This window comes from Oncorhynchus clarkii, chromosome 19 (genome assembly GCF_045791955.1).
Source record: "Oncorhynchus clarkii lewisi isolate Uvic-CL-2024 chromosome 19, UVic_Ocla_1.0, whole genome shotgun sequence".
NCBI lineage: Eukaryota > Metazoa > Chordata > Actinopteri > Salmoniformes > Salmonidae > Oncorhynchus > Oncorhynchus clarkii.
This window is the reverse complement of record NC_092165.1, coordinates 49,835,208-49,851,099: the sequence shown is the minus strand read 5'-3', so window position 1 is coordinate 49,851,099 and position 15,892 is coordinate 49,835,208. Positions and strand designations below refer to the sequence as shown.

The window sequence follows — 15,892 nt, the reverse complement described above, 5'->3', positions numbered from 1 at the left end:
TGGTGTGTAAACAGTAAGTAAGGGCCTTAATGGTTACGGCGTAGAACATTATTTTGGCGTCTCCCAAAGCACTCTGGGATAAGAAGGCAGACAGAGGGGAAGAAAGAGCATTGCTCACCCCCCCCCCCCCTCTCTTTCTCTCTCGCTTCATCTCTTCTTTACTCCCTCCAACTATCAGTGGAAGCTGTCTGTGTCTCTCTTATATAAAGTGTGTTTGCACATAATTAAGAATTTCGTATACATATTTAAAGGAATTTCACCAGATTACATTTCCTTATGTAACTCTAAATCTAAAAATGAATTAAATTAGGAGGAAGAAAGATGTAAGGATGTCTGCATGCGTGTGTGTGAGTCTGTGTGTGTAAAGCCCTCAGCACTCCTCCAGAGCAGACTCTCACCACCAGAGCAGACTCTCACCCCCAGAGCAGACTCTCACCCCCAGAGCAGACTCTCACCACCAGAGCAGACTCTCACCACCAGAGCAGACTCTCACCTCCAGAGCAGACTCTCACCACCAGAGCAGACTCTCACCTCCAGAGCAGACTCTCACCTCCAGAGCAGACTCTCACCTCCAGAGCAGACTCTCACCACCAGAGCAGACTCTCACCACCAGAGCAGACACTCCCCCCAGAGCAGACTCTCACCACCAGAGCAGACTCTCACCACCAGAGCAGACACTCCCCCCAGAGCAGACTCTCACCACCAGAGCAGACTCTCACCACCAGAGCAGACTCTCACCCCCAGAGCAGACTGTCACCACCAGAGCAGACTGTCACCCCCAGAGCAGACTGTCACCACCAGAGCAGACTGTCACCACCAGAGCAGACTCTCACCACCAGAGCAGACTCTCACCTCCAGAGCAGACTCTCACCACACGGTATTGATCAGGTTGGATTGTGAATCAGTTGCTGACGGTAATGTTTAATGTATCCTACATCCATAAAGACTTGCTCTACAAGCCTAGCCAGCCCCTACCACACACACACACACACACACACACACACACACACACACACACACATACGGCACATTGACGTGAACCCTGCTATGCATATTTCTCTCCTCGGGAAGCCTGGGGATAATTATGCATAAATCAATAGTTGTGCTGCTCCAGAGATATATTTCAGCGGTATTACAGTGCATGTAGATCGGGGATGATCCGAAGACCCATAAAGGATGTCAGCTAGTGTAAAAACACAAAACACTCCTCCGGGCCTGATAATTGTTCCCCAGAAGTGTGTGTGTGTCTGCCCTGGGAGCGCTATGGTGATTTAGCTGCTTCATTAACATGTTGAAGGCAATATTAACCTTAGTGTTGGACTGTTAACCTTGTTGTCAGAGCGTCATAGAGTGGAGAGGGGGCAGAGAGGATGACAGGAGGAGAGGAGAGACCAAGTGGCTTTTATCAACCCTTATGTGGCTGCCTCGTGGTAAATACATGGCAGCATATTAGCATCGCACAGTAGTCACTCACATATACACACACACACACACACGCAAACAAACATACACACAGGCATGCAAACACACACACAAAAACACACACGCAAACAAACAGGCATGCAAACACACACACGCGTACACTCGCACACACACACACACGCACACAAACATACACACAGGCATGCAAACACACACACGTGCACACACCACACACACACACACACACACACAAACACACACACACACACACACACACACACACACACACACACACACACACACACACACACACACACACACACACACACACAGTACATACATACATACACATAAACACACACAGGCATGCACACACACACAGGAACACACACAAAGCCCATTATTCTTTAAGAAATTCTTCAATCTCTGTAGGGCTGTCCCCATTTAGTTGACTAGTTGATTGTTTGGTCGATAGGCTGTTGGTTGACCGAGATTTCTTCAGTCGAGCAGTTGCAAAAACAATTTTTTTCATGGTGCTCAAGACACCTGTCTGATTCACGCCTGTCTGAGTGGACTAATCCATGACGGAGGCCACGGGGAGGGCACAGTCCATCACAAGACACCTGTCTGATTCACCCCTGTCTGAGTGGCCTCATCCATGATGGAGGCCACGGGGAGGGCACAGTCCATCACAAGACACCTGTCTGATTCACGCCTGTCTGAGTGGACTAATCCATGGCGGAGGCCACGGGGAGGGCACAGTCCATCACAAGACACCTGTCTGATTCACGCCTGTCTGAGTGGACTAATCCATTGCGGAGGCCACGGGGAGGGCACAGTCCATCACAAAACACCTGTCTGATTCACGCCTGTCTGAGTGGACTAATCCATGGCGGAGGGCACAGTCCATCACAAGACACCTGTCTGATTCACCCCTGTCTGAGTGGACTAATCCATGGCGGAGGCCACGGGGAGGGCACAGTCCATCACAAGACACCTGTCTGATTCACGCCTGTCTGAGTGGACTAATCCATGGCGGAGGCCACGGGGAGGGCACAGTCCATCACAAGACACCTGTCTGATTCACGCCTGTCTGAGTGGACTAATCCATTGCGGAGGCCACGGGGAGGGCACAGTCCATCACAAAACACCTGTCTGATTCACGCCTGTCTGAGTGGACTAATCCATGGCGGAGGGCACAGTCCATCACAAGACACCTGTCTGATTCACCCCTGTCTGAGTGGACTAATCCATGACGGAGGCCACGGGGAGGGCACAGTCCATCACAAGACACCTGTCTGATTCACCCCTTTCTGAGTGGACTCATCCATGATGGAGGCCACGGGGAGGGCACAGTCCATCACAAGACACCTGTCTGATTCACCCCTGTCTGAGTGGACTAATCCATGGCGGAGGCCACGGGGAGGGCACAGTCCATCACAAGACACCTGTGTGATTCACGCCTGTCTGAGTGGACTAATCCATTGCGGAGGCCACGGGGAGGGCACAGTCCATCACAAGACACTAGATACTGAAATTGTATATGGTTATATTATGTAAAAACAAATGGTGCATCACTAATAAATCTAATATTTTATAAGAAATGCGCTTTCTCCCTCGTTGGATAAGGTCCCTGTCCGCGGTTCTGAAACACAATCTTCAGTACACCGTAGAATTGCTGCCTTTCCCTATGTTGCTTTGTGCATAATAGCAGTTAACCAGTATATTGGGATGGAGAACAATGTGGCGGAGGCAGCAGCAGGAACGAGGAAACAAGCCTTGCCTTAGTTTAATTGTCTAAGAAAAGTTAGGAGAGAGGAAACCCCAAATTAATTAGGTCTATAATCAATATCCTAACTGTTCAATGTACCTGACTTTATAAATCATCCATATATATCTACAGAAATAAGACAGATCTTTCTTATGTTGCCTGTTTGAGTGTTTGACTCTTTTTAATCTTTGCTATGCTGTAATAAAGGCTTTATAAAAAAATCATTGTTAGAACAGACTGGTATTACTTATAAATGATTTAGTGTTGTTTACACTGCTCCAAACAGGCAGAACAATGATATTGTAATCTAACAACACCAGTTTGTCCTCACGGAGCTCTCGCTCTTATAGCCTCCCTTTTCTTGATCTCCTTCTTACTGTTACTATTATAATGATGATGATCATAACAGTAAGTCATGTTGTCATTAGTGGTCTTTGTATAGTATCCTTGTATAACCATCACGCTGGAGGCCTAGAAGTGACTCTTCTTTAGTCTTCATACCGTAACTTACTTAGGCCTATATTTCAATATATACGGTAGGCTACTGTATCAATCAATCAATCAATCATTCGTTCATGCCATCACACAGCCTAAAAGACATGAATGCTTTGAAATGCTACCAAGCATTTTAGTTTTGTAATTAAATAACAAAAGGAAGCTTTGAATAATTAGCCTAAACAATAAATAAATGCATGCAATTGTTTTTAGTCTGGTGTAATAAAGGCTTTGTGTTTTTGTATCTCGTTAGAACAGACTCTCAGGTACACTTATTCATTAAGTGTTTTTTACACTGTCTACTGTATATATGGAAAAATAAGTTTCAACATTTCGACCAATCGATTGGTCAAAAGAACAGGATTACTTTTTTTTAGTCGGGGACAGCCCTAAAGCACTGAAGCCCTAAAGGTTTTGAGGATCTTGGCTAGACAGCCATTTTCAAGTCTTGACATAGATTTTCACGCAGATTTAAGTCAAAACTTTAACTTGGCCGCTCGGAAACATTCACTGTCTTCTTGGTAAGCAACTCCAGTGTAGATTTGACCTTGTGTTGTAGGTTATTGTCCTGCTGAAAGTTGAATTCATCTCCCAGTGTCTGGTGTAAAGCAGACTGAATCAGGTTTTCCTCTAGGAAAATGCCTGTGCTTGGCTCCATCCCGTTTCTTTTTATCCTGAAAAACTCCCCAATCTTTGCCGATGTCAAGCATACCCATAACATGATGCAGCCACCACCATGCTTGATCATAAGGAGGCAGGCACTCAGTGCTGTGCTGTGTGGGATTTGCCCCAAATATAAGGCTTAGCATTTAGGCCAAAACATGTATTCCTTCTCCATGTTTTTTGTTGCAATATTACTTTAGTTCCTTGTTGCAAACAAGATGCATGTTTTGGAATATTTGTATTGTTTATATTTGTGTTCTACTTTTCATTCTGTCATGTTGGTTAGTATTGTGGAGTCACTACAATCTTGTTGATCCATCCTTAGTTCTTTCCCTTCACAAACAATGAACTCTGTAGCTGTTTTAAAGTCACTACTGGCCTCATGGTGACACTCCTGAGCAGTTTCATTCCTGTCCTGCAGCTCAGCTCAGAAGGACGACTGACTGTATCTTTGATGTGTCTGGGTGGTTTAATACTTCATCCACAGCATCATTATTAACTTGACCATGCTTAAAGAGATAATCACTGTCTGATTTGTTATTGTTACCCATCTACCAATCACTGCCATTCTTTATGAGGCTTTCGAAAAGCTGGTCTTTGTAGTTTAATCTGTGCTTGAAATTCAACACTTTCTAATTTAGGCTTGTTAATGAAAAGAGATTAATACCTTTGCAACAACATTTGAGTTAATTAAATTTAAAAAATACTTTAATATTATGAAGTATTTTGTATAGATCAATGAGCAAAAACCCCACAATTAAATTAATTTAAATCCCACTTTAATGCAACAAAATGTTTAAAAAACCAAGGGGGGTGAATACTGCTGATAAGTAAAGGGAGAAATCACTGAAGATGTTTAAATGCGACTTGCCGATTCTATAGTAAAGAAAAAACACGGAACATATCACTACCAGCTCCTCTCTCTAGCGTATGTTCTGAGGGGTAACATACAAGATAAATGTTCCACAGAGGCTTCACAAAAATCCTATTAAAGGAGAGGGAATAATTGTTTAATGATATCAGAATTTCCATTATACAGACTCTATGGTTATTGATTGGCTGTCATTTATGGTGCCTTGACTGAGATGGGCTGGGAAGACAAGACATCCACCTCCATTTACCAGCTTTATTAGGCCTGTGTGTGTGTGTGTGTGTGTGTGTGTGTGTGTGTGTGTGTGTGTGTGTGTGTGTGTGTGTGTGTGTGTGTGTGTGTGCGTGCCTGCCTGCCTGCCTGCCTGCCTGCCTGCCTGCCTGCGTGCGTGCGTGCGTGCGTGTGAGTGTGTGCGCGCGTGCGTGTGAGTGTGTGCATCCGCGTGTGTGTGTGTGCATGTGTGAAGGTGTCACTCCTGGATAATTCACTCCTCTAGCTCATCTAAACCACAGCACATGCATGACGCTGAGATGTTAATGCACAGCTGTCTTTTATAACCCTCCATCTCTCCACTCGTTTAGTTATTTTATCGCTTTAACCTGTTATCAGACTAGCAGACTCTCTGAGATGGATAATTACTGTAAGGGAGTCTTTGTCTAAGAGACTGCTGAACAACACACCCGTTTAAGAGCATTTGTAATTCTGCATAGATCTACAAATGGAAGTACTTAAAAGCAGCATACATGTACCCTCCTCTTGTTGCAGGCTTTGTACAAGGTAGTTACTTTTCTTCTCCTTCACTTTAATCATTATCTTTTTACTCTCTCTCCCCTCCCTCCCATCTCTAGCTCCAGCAGGTCTTACTCCCCCCAGGTTGAGGCCAGTACATGGGACACTGATGGAGGTGACCTGGGACCCCCCCTCTCAGCCCCACGGACCCCCACCACTCTACCAGGTCTTTCTGTCTGTCTGCAGAAAGGGTCTAGGGTTAGGTCTTTCTGTCAGATACTCTCATAACCAACTACAGAGAGACATTATTGTTTAAATTCCTTTAAAACATATTTGTACGTACCTATGTGTTGTGATACTTCCACTTTGTGTCACACCTCGTCTTGCTGTTATAGAGCCTATGTAATCAAACCCAGAGAGTAACTTCTACTGTTACATTTCAACCCGAACTCCGTCAGGTGGAGCGAACCGACCTCTCTCTCTCTGACCCCCGTGACCTCGTCGTTAGGGGGGCGATGTTTCCCGGCAACGGTTACCACCGGTTCCCCAGTGACACACTACCGGTCAACAGCGACTTCACAGGTACGTGGCGACTGTAGATGCACACACACACACACACACACATACTGTACACACACACAGTAATATTGGAGTATCTACATCTTTGTGTAAGAGCACAGCAAAATGAATAGTTGGTACATTATAAAACACATAAAAATACATATAGTTTATCACTTGTTTAGTGTTGTTCTGTATATGTTCAGACTGAAACAGTATTTCTGTGGAAGAGTCCCAGCTAAGTGAATGACTTCCACATGAGACAGAGGACAATTACAACAGTGTTTACTCACATAATTGGAGAACTGAGCTCCAAATCAAAACATGTTCTGCTTCATCTGCAAACCCAACCAAAACATCCCTAGTCGGCCATTTGTTTCAATTATATTATATATGTTTTAATTGGCTCTTATGCTAATCAAATAGATTCGCTACCAAAGCATCCGGTTGATTCACCCAGCAATGTTACAGGTGGGGAAATGAAAAGCCGTCATTTCCCATTATTAACTTGTTTTCTCCTTCCTTGTTTGAGGGATTTCTAACATATTGTTTTTACTTCGATTTTCTCCTCAAATGCCCAAATCCTTACTCACGGTCAAATCTGGCACACTGGTCACCTCTCACTCTGGCATCACTGTGGCATCACCTTAGCAGACTGTGTGTGTGCGTGTGTGTGTCTCCAGCACAGTGTTCACTATTAGACCTCACGTTCAGCATCTCTCCCCTCCCTAGTTCTACAGGTCCAGTAAACTATCAGAGAAATCTGTCTATATTTGTATGAAAAGACCACCAGTTACTCCTTAGTCCCTCTGCAGTGTAGGACATTATGCAGCCTGCATACCATATCATAAAGTAATGGTAGAACCTGCTGACCGAGCCTGGTGTGGAGATGCACGGCCATCTGCCCTTAACTCTATTAACGTCTAGCAGCTATTTCCCCTTTTCTCCTTCAATTATGACGCAGGATAAATCTTTATAAATCAGGACCAGGCTTCAGTCCTGCTGCCGCTAATTGATCAATGGCCACAGTCAGAAAAGGAGTCTCGTCCTTGGGCCCCACGCCATTACACACACATACACACATAAGCGCACACGCGCGCAAAAACACAAACCCATACACATACAAGTGCATACACACACACACCCACCCTAATGAAGAGGCACAAACCAGAAGAATCACCTCACACACTCCCAGATTAGCTCTGTTTGAGATCACTCTCTCCACACAGCCATCGCTTCCTTGCGCTCAGTGTGTATTAGGTCTTTGTGTTTTGTTTTATTGGAAGAACAAAAGTCTCCAGAAAATATACATCTAAAAATTGTTCTTGATGATCTTGTCAAGGTGTGTGGAAAGGCTTCTTTAAAACAGTGCTGAGCGTTTTTTTACAGGCTATGATAAAAGACCTGAGATGTAGATAGATAGAGGTTAATGGATCAAATCATTGGCATAAACAGGATGTATTCACTATCATCTAGGTGTTTTCGCCATAACCATCCCTTTCCACATTCAATACTAACCTCATACCCTACATCATACCCCTCATACCCTACATCATACCCCTCATACCCTACATCATACCCCTCATACCCTACATCCAATTATATCTGCGGAGGCGCACGCAACACCAAACAAATCAAATCAAAAAAGGATTCGAAACGCACCGTCTGTACGGCAAATTGATCAGACGGTGGAACTCATCAATGCTTTACTGCAGCCTGATGGGATTTCTGTCTCAAATCACTCATCATCCTCTCTTCCCATTAACGTAATGCACTATTTAGAATATATTTTAGAATATTAATAACGTGATGTTTTCATGTTTCCATCTTTTGTTCATTTAGTTTGTGTATTCTTGCGTTTTCGGGGAACATGGAGTCGAGTGGATGCCACTTGTCTTTGAGAGGTCAATGTGCTTTATGCTAAATCTGGGCTCCAATCAAGGAAGCCTTTTCACTATGAAATCAATGCCTGAGAGATGAGTGCAGGTTTCTTTAATGGATTCATCCATTTAGAGATGTTTTTTATACATAAAAAAAACTAGACCTTTGCCTTAGCATGAATATGAATGTGATTGGAATCTGTTTTTAAACCAAACAAATCCCAAAGATTTGAACTGCACTGAAATGAACTACATCAAAAACGGTGTGTAAATAAGAAATCAAAAAGAGAAAGGAATAATGTATCCTGACTCTACACACTCTATTGTAGCGTGCGGAAGAAATGTTAAATGATACAAGTTATTTTCCTTAATTAATTTGATTGATTGCCGTGCGGTGTCGGCACGGAGGCAAAGTGGAGGGAAAACTTTACAGACATCATTAGTTTTTCTCCATTTAAAGATTAATCAGGAGAGGTTGGGCTCTTTAGCTCTGTCATTTGTATATTTAATGGGCTGCTGCAGAATCTATGGCGGTAATTAGCGCTAGCCGCTCTCTCATTAATACGACTGGGCTGATTAATGCTAGCGCCACGCTAACATGACTGGAGTGATCCGCGGGATGTTCTGACTAGATTACACCAGCCAGACCCTGTTTGTTTGGCGTCATGACAAATAGAATAGTGCTCAACAAAAGACCAGGGAATAAAGACCAGGGAAATAGGAGGATGGATTCTGCTGAGACAATATGTTTGTTTTGTGTATGAGGCATTTGAAAGGGTTTGACTCTAGGATTGTGTTGCAAATTGTGGCAAGTTCTTTTTAATCTCTCACTGTTATGATTATAATACACTGTGCATGTAATAGATACCAGTTATGATATCTATAGATCCTTTTTTAAACAACCTCCACATTAGTCCGTCCTATATCCATATAGCCTTTATCTCGAATGTTGAGTCTACAACATTACAACAGGCATGTCTGCCTCCAAGCATGTGCGTTGGTGCCTGCCTGCCTGCCTGCGTGTGTGTGTGTGTGTGTGTGTGTGTGTGTGTGTGTGTGTGTGTGTGTGTGTGTGTGTGTGTGTGTGTGTGTGTGTGTGTGTGTGTGTGTGTGTGTGTGTGTGTGTGTGTGTGTGTGTGAGTGTGTATGTATGTACTGTGTATGATGAACTTTACACACACATAAACTGTGCATGACTCTACTCAGATCCCTTAAGAGTGTCTGTCACGCCCTTGACCTGAGATATCTCTGTTTTCTTTATATTTTGGTTAGGTCAGGGTGTGACTCGGGTGGATACGCTAGTTTTTGTATTGTCTAGGGTTTTGTATGTCTAGAGTTTTGTAGGTCTAGGTATTTGTATGTTTATGGTGGCTTGATATGGTTCCCAATCAGAGGCAGCTGTTTATCGTTGTCTCTGATTGGGGATTATATTTAGGTAGCCATTTCCCTTTGGTGTTTGTGGGATCTTGTTCTATGTTTAGTTGCCTGTCTGCACTATTCATATTAGCTTCACGGTTCGTTTTGTTGTTTTGCTAGTTTGTTCAGTGTTCATTCTATTAAATAAAGAAGAATGTACGCATACCACGCTGCGCCTTGGTCCGATTCATACGACGAACGTGACAGTGTCAGGTTAGGAACAGTGCCCGATTGAATAAAACCCCTTAAGTATAACCCCTTAAGTAAAACCCCTTACGTAAAACCGGATGCAGGTCTCATGGGGGCCTCACCCCGCAAGGTGTCCCAGCTAGAGAGTGGTCAGCTGCCTCAGTCACTGAGTGGTCAAGTAAGTCGCTCTGGTCTCCTAGGGCAGTCTCTCTCTCTCTCTCTCGCTTTCTCTCTCTCACTCTGGGCTATCCCAGCTGGGCACTCCTAAGAGCCCCTGGTACAGCACATCACTGAGTGGCCAGAACAGACTGCTGACTGAGTGGTCCAACATGTCTCTACAGTCTGGTGGATCCTACTCGAGAGTGAATGGACAGTATGGTCTCCCCCGGGGTCTCCCTATTGCTGAGGTACTCCTGCTGGGGTTTCCACAGAGCCCCCTGGTCCTGCCTGCAGATAGCTGGTCCCGCATGCAGAGAGCTGGTCCTGCCTGCAGATAGCTGGTCCTGCCTGCAGAGAGCTGAGTAGTTAGCCTAGTCTCTATGGTGTCTCCCACGAGGGTCTCTCTTCCCTCTCAGGCTGTCCTGGAGGATGGATGGATGGATGGATGGACTGGGCTGGATGACCATGTGAAGTGTGTTGAACCTGAAGTAGCAAGCTGTCATCAGAAAGAGCTGAGCACAACTGGGAGAGAGGAGAGACTGCTGAGCACACAGCTTTCATAAACATCTATGAACAAACAGGCACGCCAACAGCCAACTTACATAGCTTCTAAAATAAAGTCTTTATTACTAATATCCATCAATACCTTGAATAAATGCACACACACACACGCATGTACACACAAACAATAGTATTAACAGCCTTACAGTACTCAAAACAACATTCGTACAAGAGTCTACAGCTAAACTGCAGTCACACCAACTCACGCCATTGCTTGTTTCAGTAAATGGCATTTCATTGTGTGGGTTGTGACTAACAACAACAACTATTTCTGTTGAAGGAGGATTTCCTTCAAGTCAATCACCGTCACAACACTCTAAGGATGTTTGCATGTCTGTGCCAAGGACAGTGAGTCTCCATGAGTCCATATGAGTGTCTGTCTAAGACATGTCTATGTCCCTACTGCCAGTGTCTTCAGTAGTGGTAGGTCTGTTCCCTAGTGGACTGCTCTACCTACATTAGGGTTAACGGAAGCTAAAGTAGCCCTTTCCTGCAGTCAATGACCAAAAGAGCCATCTTTGACCTCATGGGTGGAATATTATTCATATTTTTCATAAATAATAAAACTTAAACAACAAAAATCTGACATGGTACAGGTGTCTTCTTTTTGTTAAGCCCAAAACCATGTGTGTGAGGTGTATACGTTTGTTTCGAAGTAGATTTCTTTAAGACTACCGAGAATCCCTCTGTGTGACCATGATTTAAACCTGCTGTAAACGATTGTATAGTCAAAGAGAGATACGCTGAACCTAGGCCCTCCAACGTATAAGTCAATAGTCAGCCCCAAGCCTAGCCCTGTATATCACCCACCCAGGACAGAAAACTGCCCTGCCAGTCAGGAACAAATACAAAACAAAGGTCCTCCTTCCCACAAAAAATAATAATCCTCCACTGTGATCCATAAGTACTCCATAAGTACTCTTCTCTATGGAGGTTTATATAGGGAGTGTCAACATCCTCTCTGGAAAGTGAGAGACAGAGAGATGGGCAGAAGGAGAGAGAGAGAGATGGGCAGAAGGAGAGAGAGAGAGATGGGCAGAAGGAGAGAGAGAGAGATGGGCGGAAGGAGAGAGAGAGATGGGCGGAAGGAGAGAGAGATGGGCGGAAGGAGAGAGAGAGATCGGCGGAAGGAGAGAGAGAGATGGGCGGAAGGAGAGAGAGAGAGAGAGATTGGCAGAAGGAGAGAGAGAGAGAGAGAGAGATGGGCGGAAGGAGACAGAGAGATGGGCGGAAGGAGAGAGAGAGAGATGGGTGGGCGGAAGGAGAGAGAGATAGATTGGCGGAAGGAGAGAGAGAATGAGAGATGGTCAGAAGGAGAGAGAGAGAGATTGGCGGAAGGAGAGAGAGAGATGGGGAGAGAGAGAGAGAGAGATGGGCAGAAGGAGAGAGAGAGGTGGGCGGAAGGAGAGAGAGAAATGGGAGGAAGGAGATAAAGGGAAATGAGGAGAGAGAGGTTGAAGTGGGCTAACTGTACGTCACATATCTGTCATGGCCCCTCTCGTGTCACTGATGACAAGATCACAGATGAATGTCACGCGTTTTAACTAGGATGTGAGTTTATATACAGTATTTTTATTTGTTTCAATTCAGCACTTTATGGTTACTGCATGCTGACCTCTTTTAATATAAGTTAGTACTTTATTCATTGATAGTACTTTATTATTCTGTTAGTCTTTAGGATTTGTTCATTCTTTTTCAGTTGTATTTCTGATTCAGAAGTTTCTGAATCCATCACATTGTGTTTAACGCCACTCGTAATCATTCTCCCAATTCCTTTGAAATTCCCACACTGACGACTTTCCCAAAGAGGCCGAGCTCAGAATTCCGAGGGTGTTCCCTCGATCCCTCTATCCCTGTGTCTCTCTATCCCTGTATCCGAGTTTAGGATCTAAAGCAGGGATAAAGGGATGGAGTCGGAAGGAAGGAGAGAGATAGTAAGCGATAGAGTTGTCTTCCGGGAGTCTCCTGTCAGGTTAGAGGGAGTTAGACGTGCCTTAGAGAGCTCCAGCACTACCTCCCCAGATTAAGTACAGATTATCAGATTAACACACAGAGACCAGTCAGAGATTAGACCAGAGGAGATGTGTTTAGCCTGAGCATCCAGTGCTCCCCTGGAGTCCTAATGGAGACATTGGATTGAACACGCACACACACACACACTCAAATGGAGACATGAATACCCATCTGGGGGCATCAAAGCAGGATGCTTTTTCCTGATTTGAGGCCGTACATGGGGGCTCAGGGGATGTGGGTTTAGGAGACGTACACATACATACATTACACACACACATGCACATAGGTGGATTGTGGCGGGATGTAGAGAGGAGTGTGTGAGGAGTCCACTGGGACACACTCTAAACCCTTCGACACAGGCACAGATCACCTTTTATCTCCTAATGAAGGATTTCACACGCTCTAATATATACATACATCTCTTCTTCTCCTCCTTTTTTCCTCTCTCCGCCCCCCTCCTCCAGGGCTCCGGTTGAGTTTCAGAACGCGAGCATCAGACGGCCTGCTCCTCTGTGCTGTGTCTCCTGGAAACCAAGAGGAGTACCTGGCTCTGCAGATCCGCAATGGACGCCCCTACTTCCTGTTTGACCCACAGGTAATAAACTACAAACATGTCCGCCCTTCCCGGGTTGACCCACAGGTAAACTACAAACAGGTCCGTCCTTCCGGTTCGACCCACAGGTGAACTACAAACTTGTCCGCCCTTCCCGGGTCGACCCACAGGTAAACTACAAACAGGTCCGTCCTTCCGGTTCGACCCACAGGTGAACTACAAACATGTCCGCCCTTCCGGATCGACCCACAGGTAAACTACAAACATGTCCGCCCTTCCGGTTCGACCCACAGGTAAACTACAAACATGTCCGCCCTTCCGGGTCGATCCATAGGTGAACTACAAACATGTCCGCCCTTCCGGTTCGACCCACAGGTAAACTACAAACATGTCCGCCCTTCCGGTTCGACCCACAGGTAAACTACAAACATGTCCGTCCTTCCGGTTCGACACACAGGTAAACTACAAACATGTCCGTCCTTCCGGTTCGACCCACAGGTAAACTACAAACATGTCCGCCCTTCCGGTTCGACCCACAGGTAAACTACAAACATGTCCGCCCTTCCGGTTCGATCCACAGGTAAACTACAAACATGTCCGCCCTTCCGGTTCGACCCACAGGTGAACTACAAACATGTCCGCCCTTCCGGATCGACCCACAGGTAAACTACAAACATGTCCGTCCTTCCGGTTCGACCCACAGGTAAACTACAAACATAGCCAGATTAAAGTGCCCTCAACCTTCACATTTCAGGTGTTTCTTCTGGGTGTGACACTATAGAATAGATAACCAGTCTATTATTTGTGTATAAAAAAATAAGTATATCCCAAAAACTGTTGTCTGATACTAGATGTTTTAGTAAGAGGGAAAAATACTGATTACTGAGGAAAGTAAAAAGAGATTTTCTGTCTGAATTCCAGGTTTCCAGTTGAGTCACTGATAATTTTCATATTCCTGTGACTTATTAAACCCACATTGTGTTCCGTTGAGGGGAACATTGTGACTTCTTCATCTGATAAATCCTATCGGCAACCTCCCCTTAGTTTCTTCATTCAAGAGAAACTTTCAAAGTGTATCAGCCTCCAATTAACTCCTTCCCTGCAGTCACGGCACATGCATACCAATCGCTAGCTCATTAGGCTACAGACACACACACACTCGACTCAATTGCTCTTATGATGAAAGCGGTGCTGGCAGATGATTTCACGCGAGTGTCCGTCAGACCACCAACTATCTCTCCTCCACAATAATCACCCTCACACACATACACACACACGCACTAGAATATATACACACACACACACACACACACACACACACACACACACGCAATAAGGACCTCTTCCTTCTCCAGCTACGCAGCAGCCTTTCCAAACACATTTAGTTAGGCTAGTTCGGTGATTAAAACTAGAAGTGGTGTCGCAGTCGATTAATGTCCCCAGATAGCTCCCCCATTAGTTCCCCCATTAGCCAATTCAACAGGCCTAATGGGATTACCACCACGGGGGACCTAATTTGGCGTGACACAGGAAACTGGTATGCTCCCCCCACCACCACACACACACACACTTTCTAATGATGGAATTAATTAGCATTTTATGAAACATAATCTCATAGAGGGATGTTTAGCTACTGTAGTGTTAGAGCTGTCACTAACCATGCCTCTCCTCTCGAGTTACTGTTGTCTTTTTAAACCCTGGTTAGGGAGCACTGGGAATCTGTGTGGAATATGACACACCCCTGCCCCCAGCCATATATGATTTAGGCTGGGATTGTTGACAATCACTCTGCACTTGACCTTTAAAGGTAATTTATGTTTGAGTGTGTTTACTGTAAATTACGATATACTGTACGCTTGATGAAAACGTGCCTTTGATTGAATCCAGGCCTTGCTCTGAACTGAATGTTGTAGCAAGTAACAAAGAGAAGTATGTTTCTAACAGAAGTCCACAATAGGGATGGGCATGTACATTCTTTGACTGTGCTCACATTATCTTTCTTCAGAGTGCTCGAATCCTCTAATGTAAACAAACACAAGCACTGGAAAATATGTGTGCATTTATCTATATGCCTAATTTATTACATAACCATTACAGATATCAAATTCTAATTGCTAAATTGCCCCATATATAGTACCAGTATAGTACCATTTTCTACATTGAAGACATCACAACTATGAAATAACATATGGAATTATGTAGTAACTAAAAAAGTAGCCACCCTTTGCCTTGATGACACCTTTGCACACTCTTGCACACTCTTGGCATTCTCTCAACCAGCTTCACCTGGAATGCTTTTCCAACAGTCTTGAAGGATTGCCCACATATGCTGAGCACTTGTTGGCCGGTCCAGCTCATCCCAAACGATCTAAATTGGTTTGAGGTCCGGTGTTTGTGGAGGCCAGATCATCTGATGCAGCACTCCATCCCTCTCCTTCTTGGTCTTATTGGCCTTACACAGTGTGGAGGTGTGTTGGGTCATTGTCCTGTTGAAAAACAAATGATAGTCCCACTATCGCTGCAGAATGCTGTGGTAGCCAGGTTGGTTAAGTCTGCGTGTGTGTGTGTGTATTTGTTTGTGTGTGTGGTAACCCACCCTAGCAAAGTAAATT

The 15,892-nt window shown here is 44.7% G+C and overlaps 1 protein-coding gene across 1 annotated transcript in view; it reads left to right on the top strand.

Annotated features, from left to right (window-relative positions):
- Window positions 1-15,892, top strand: part of LOC139374512 (Usher syndrome 2A (autosomal recessive, mild)) — a 267,344-nt gene that overhangs the window by 20,560 nt on the left and 230,892 nt on the right. Inside the window, exons 9-11 of the mRNA XM_071115513.1 lie at window positions 6,071-6,177; window positions 6,410-6,533; window positions 13,192-13,322. Of these exons, the coding sequence (XP_070971614.1) occupies window positions 6,071-6,177; window positions 6,410-6,533; window positions 13,192-13,322 (362 nt within the window). The remainder of the gene's footprint in view (window positions 1-6,070; window positions 6,178-6,409; window positions 6,534-13,191; window positions 13,323-15,892) is intronic.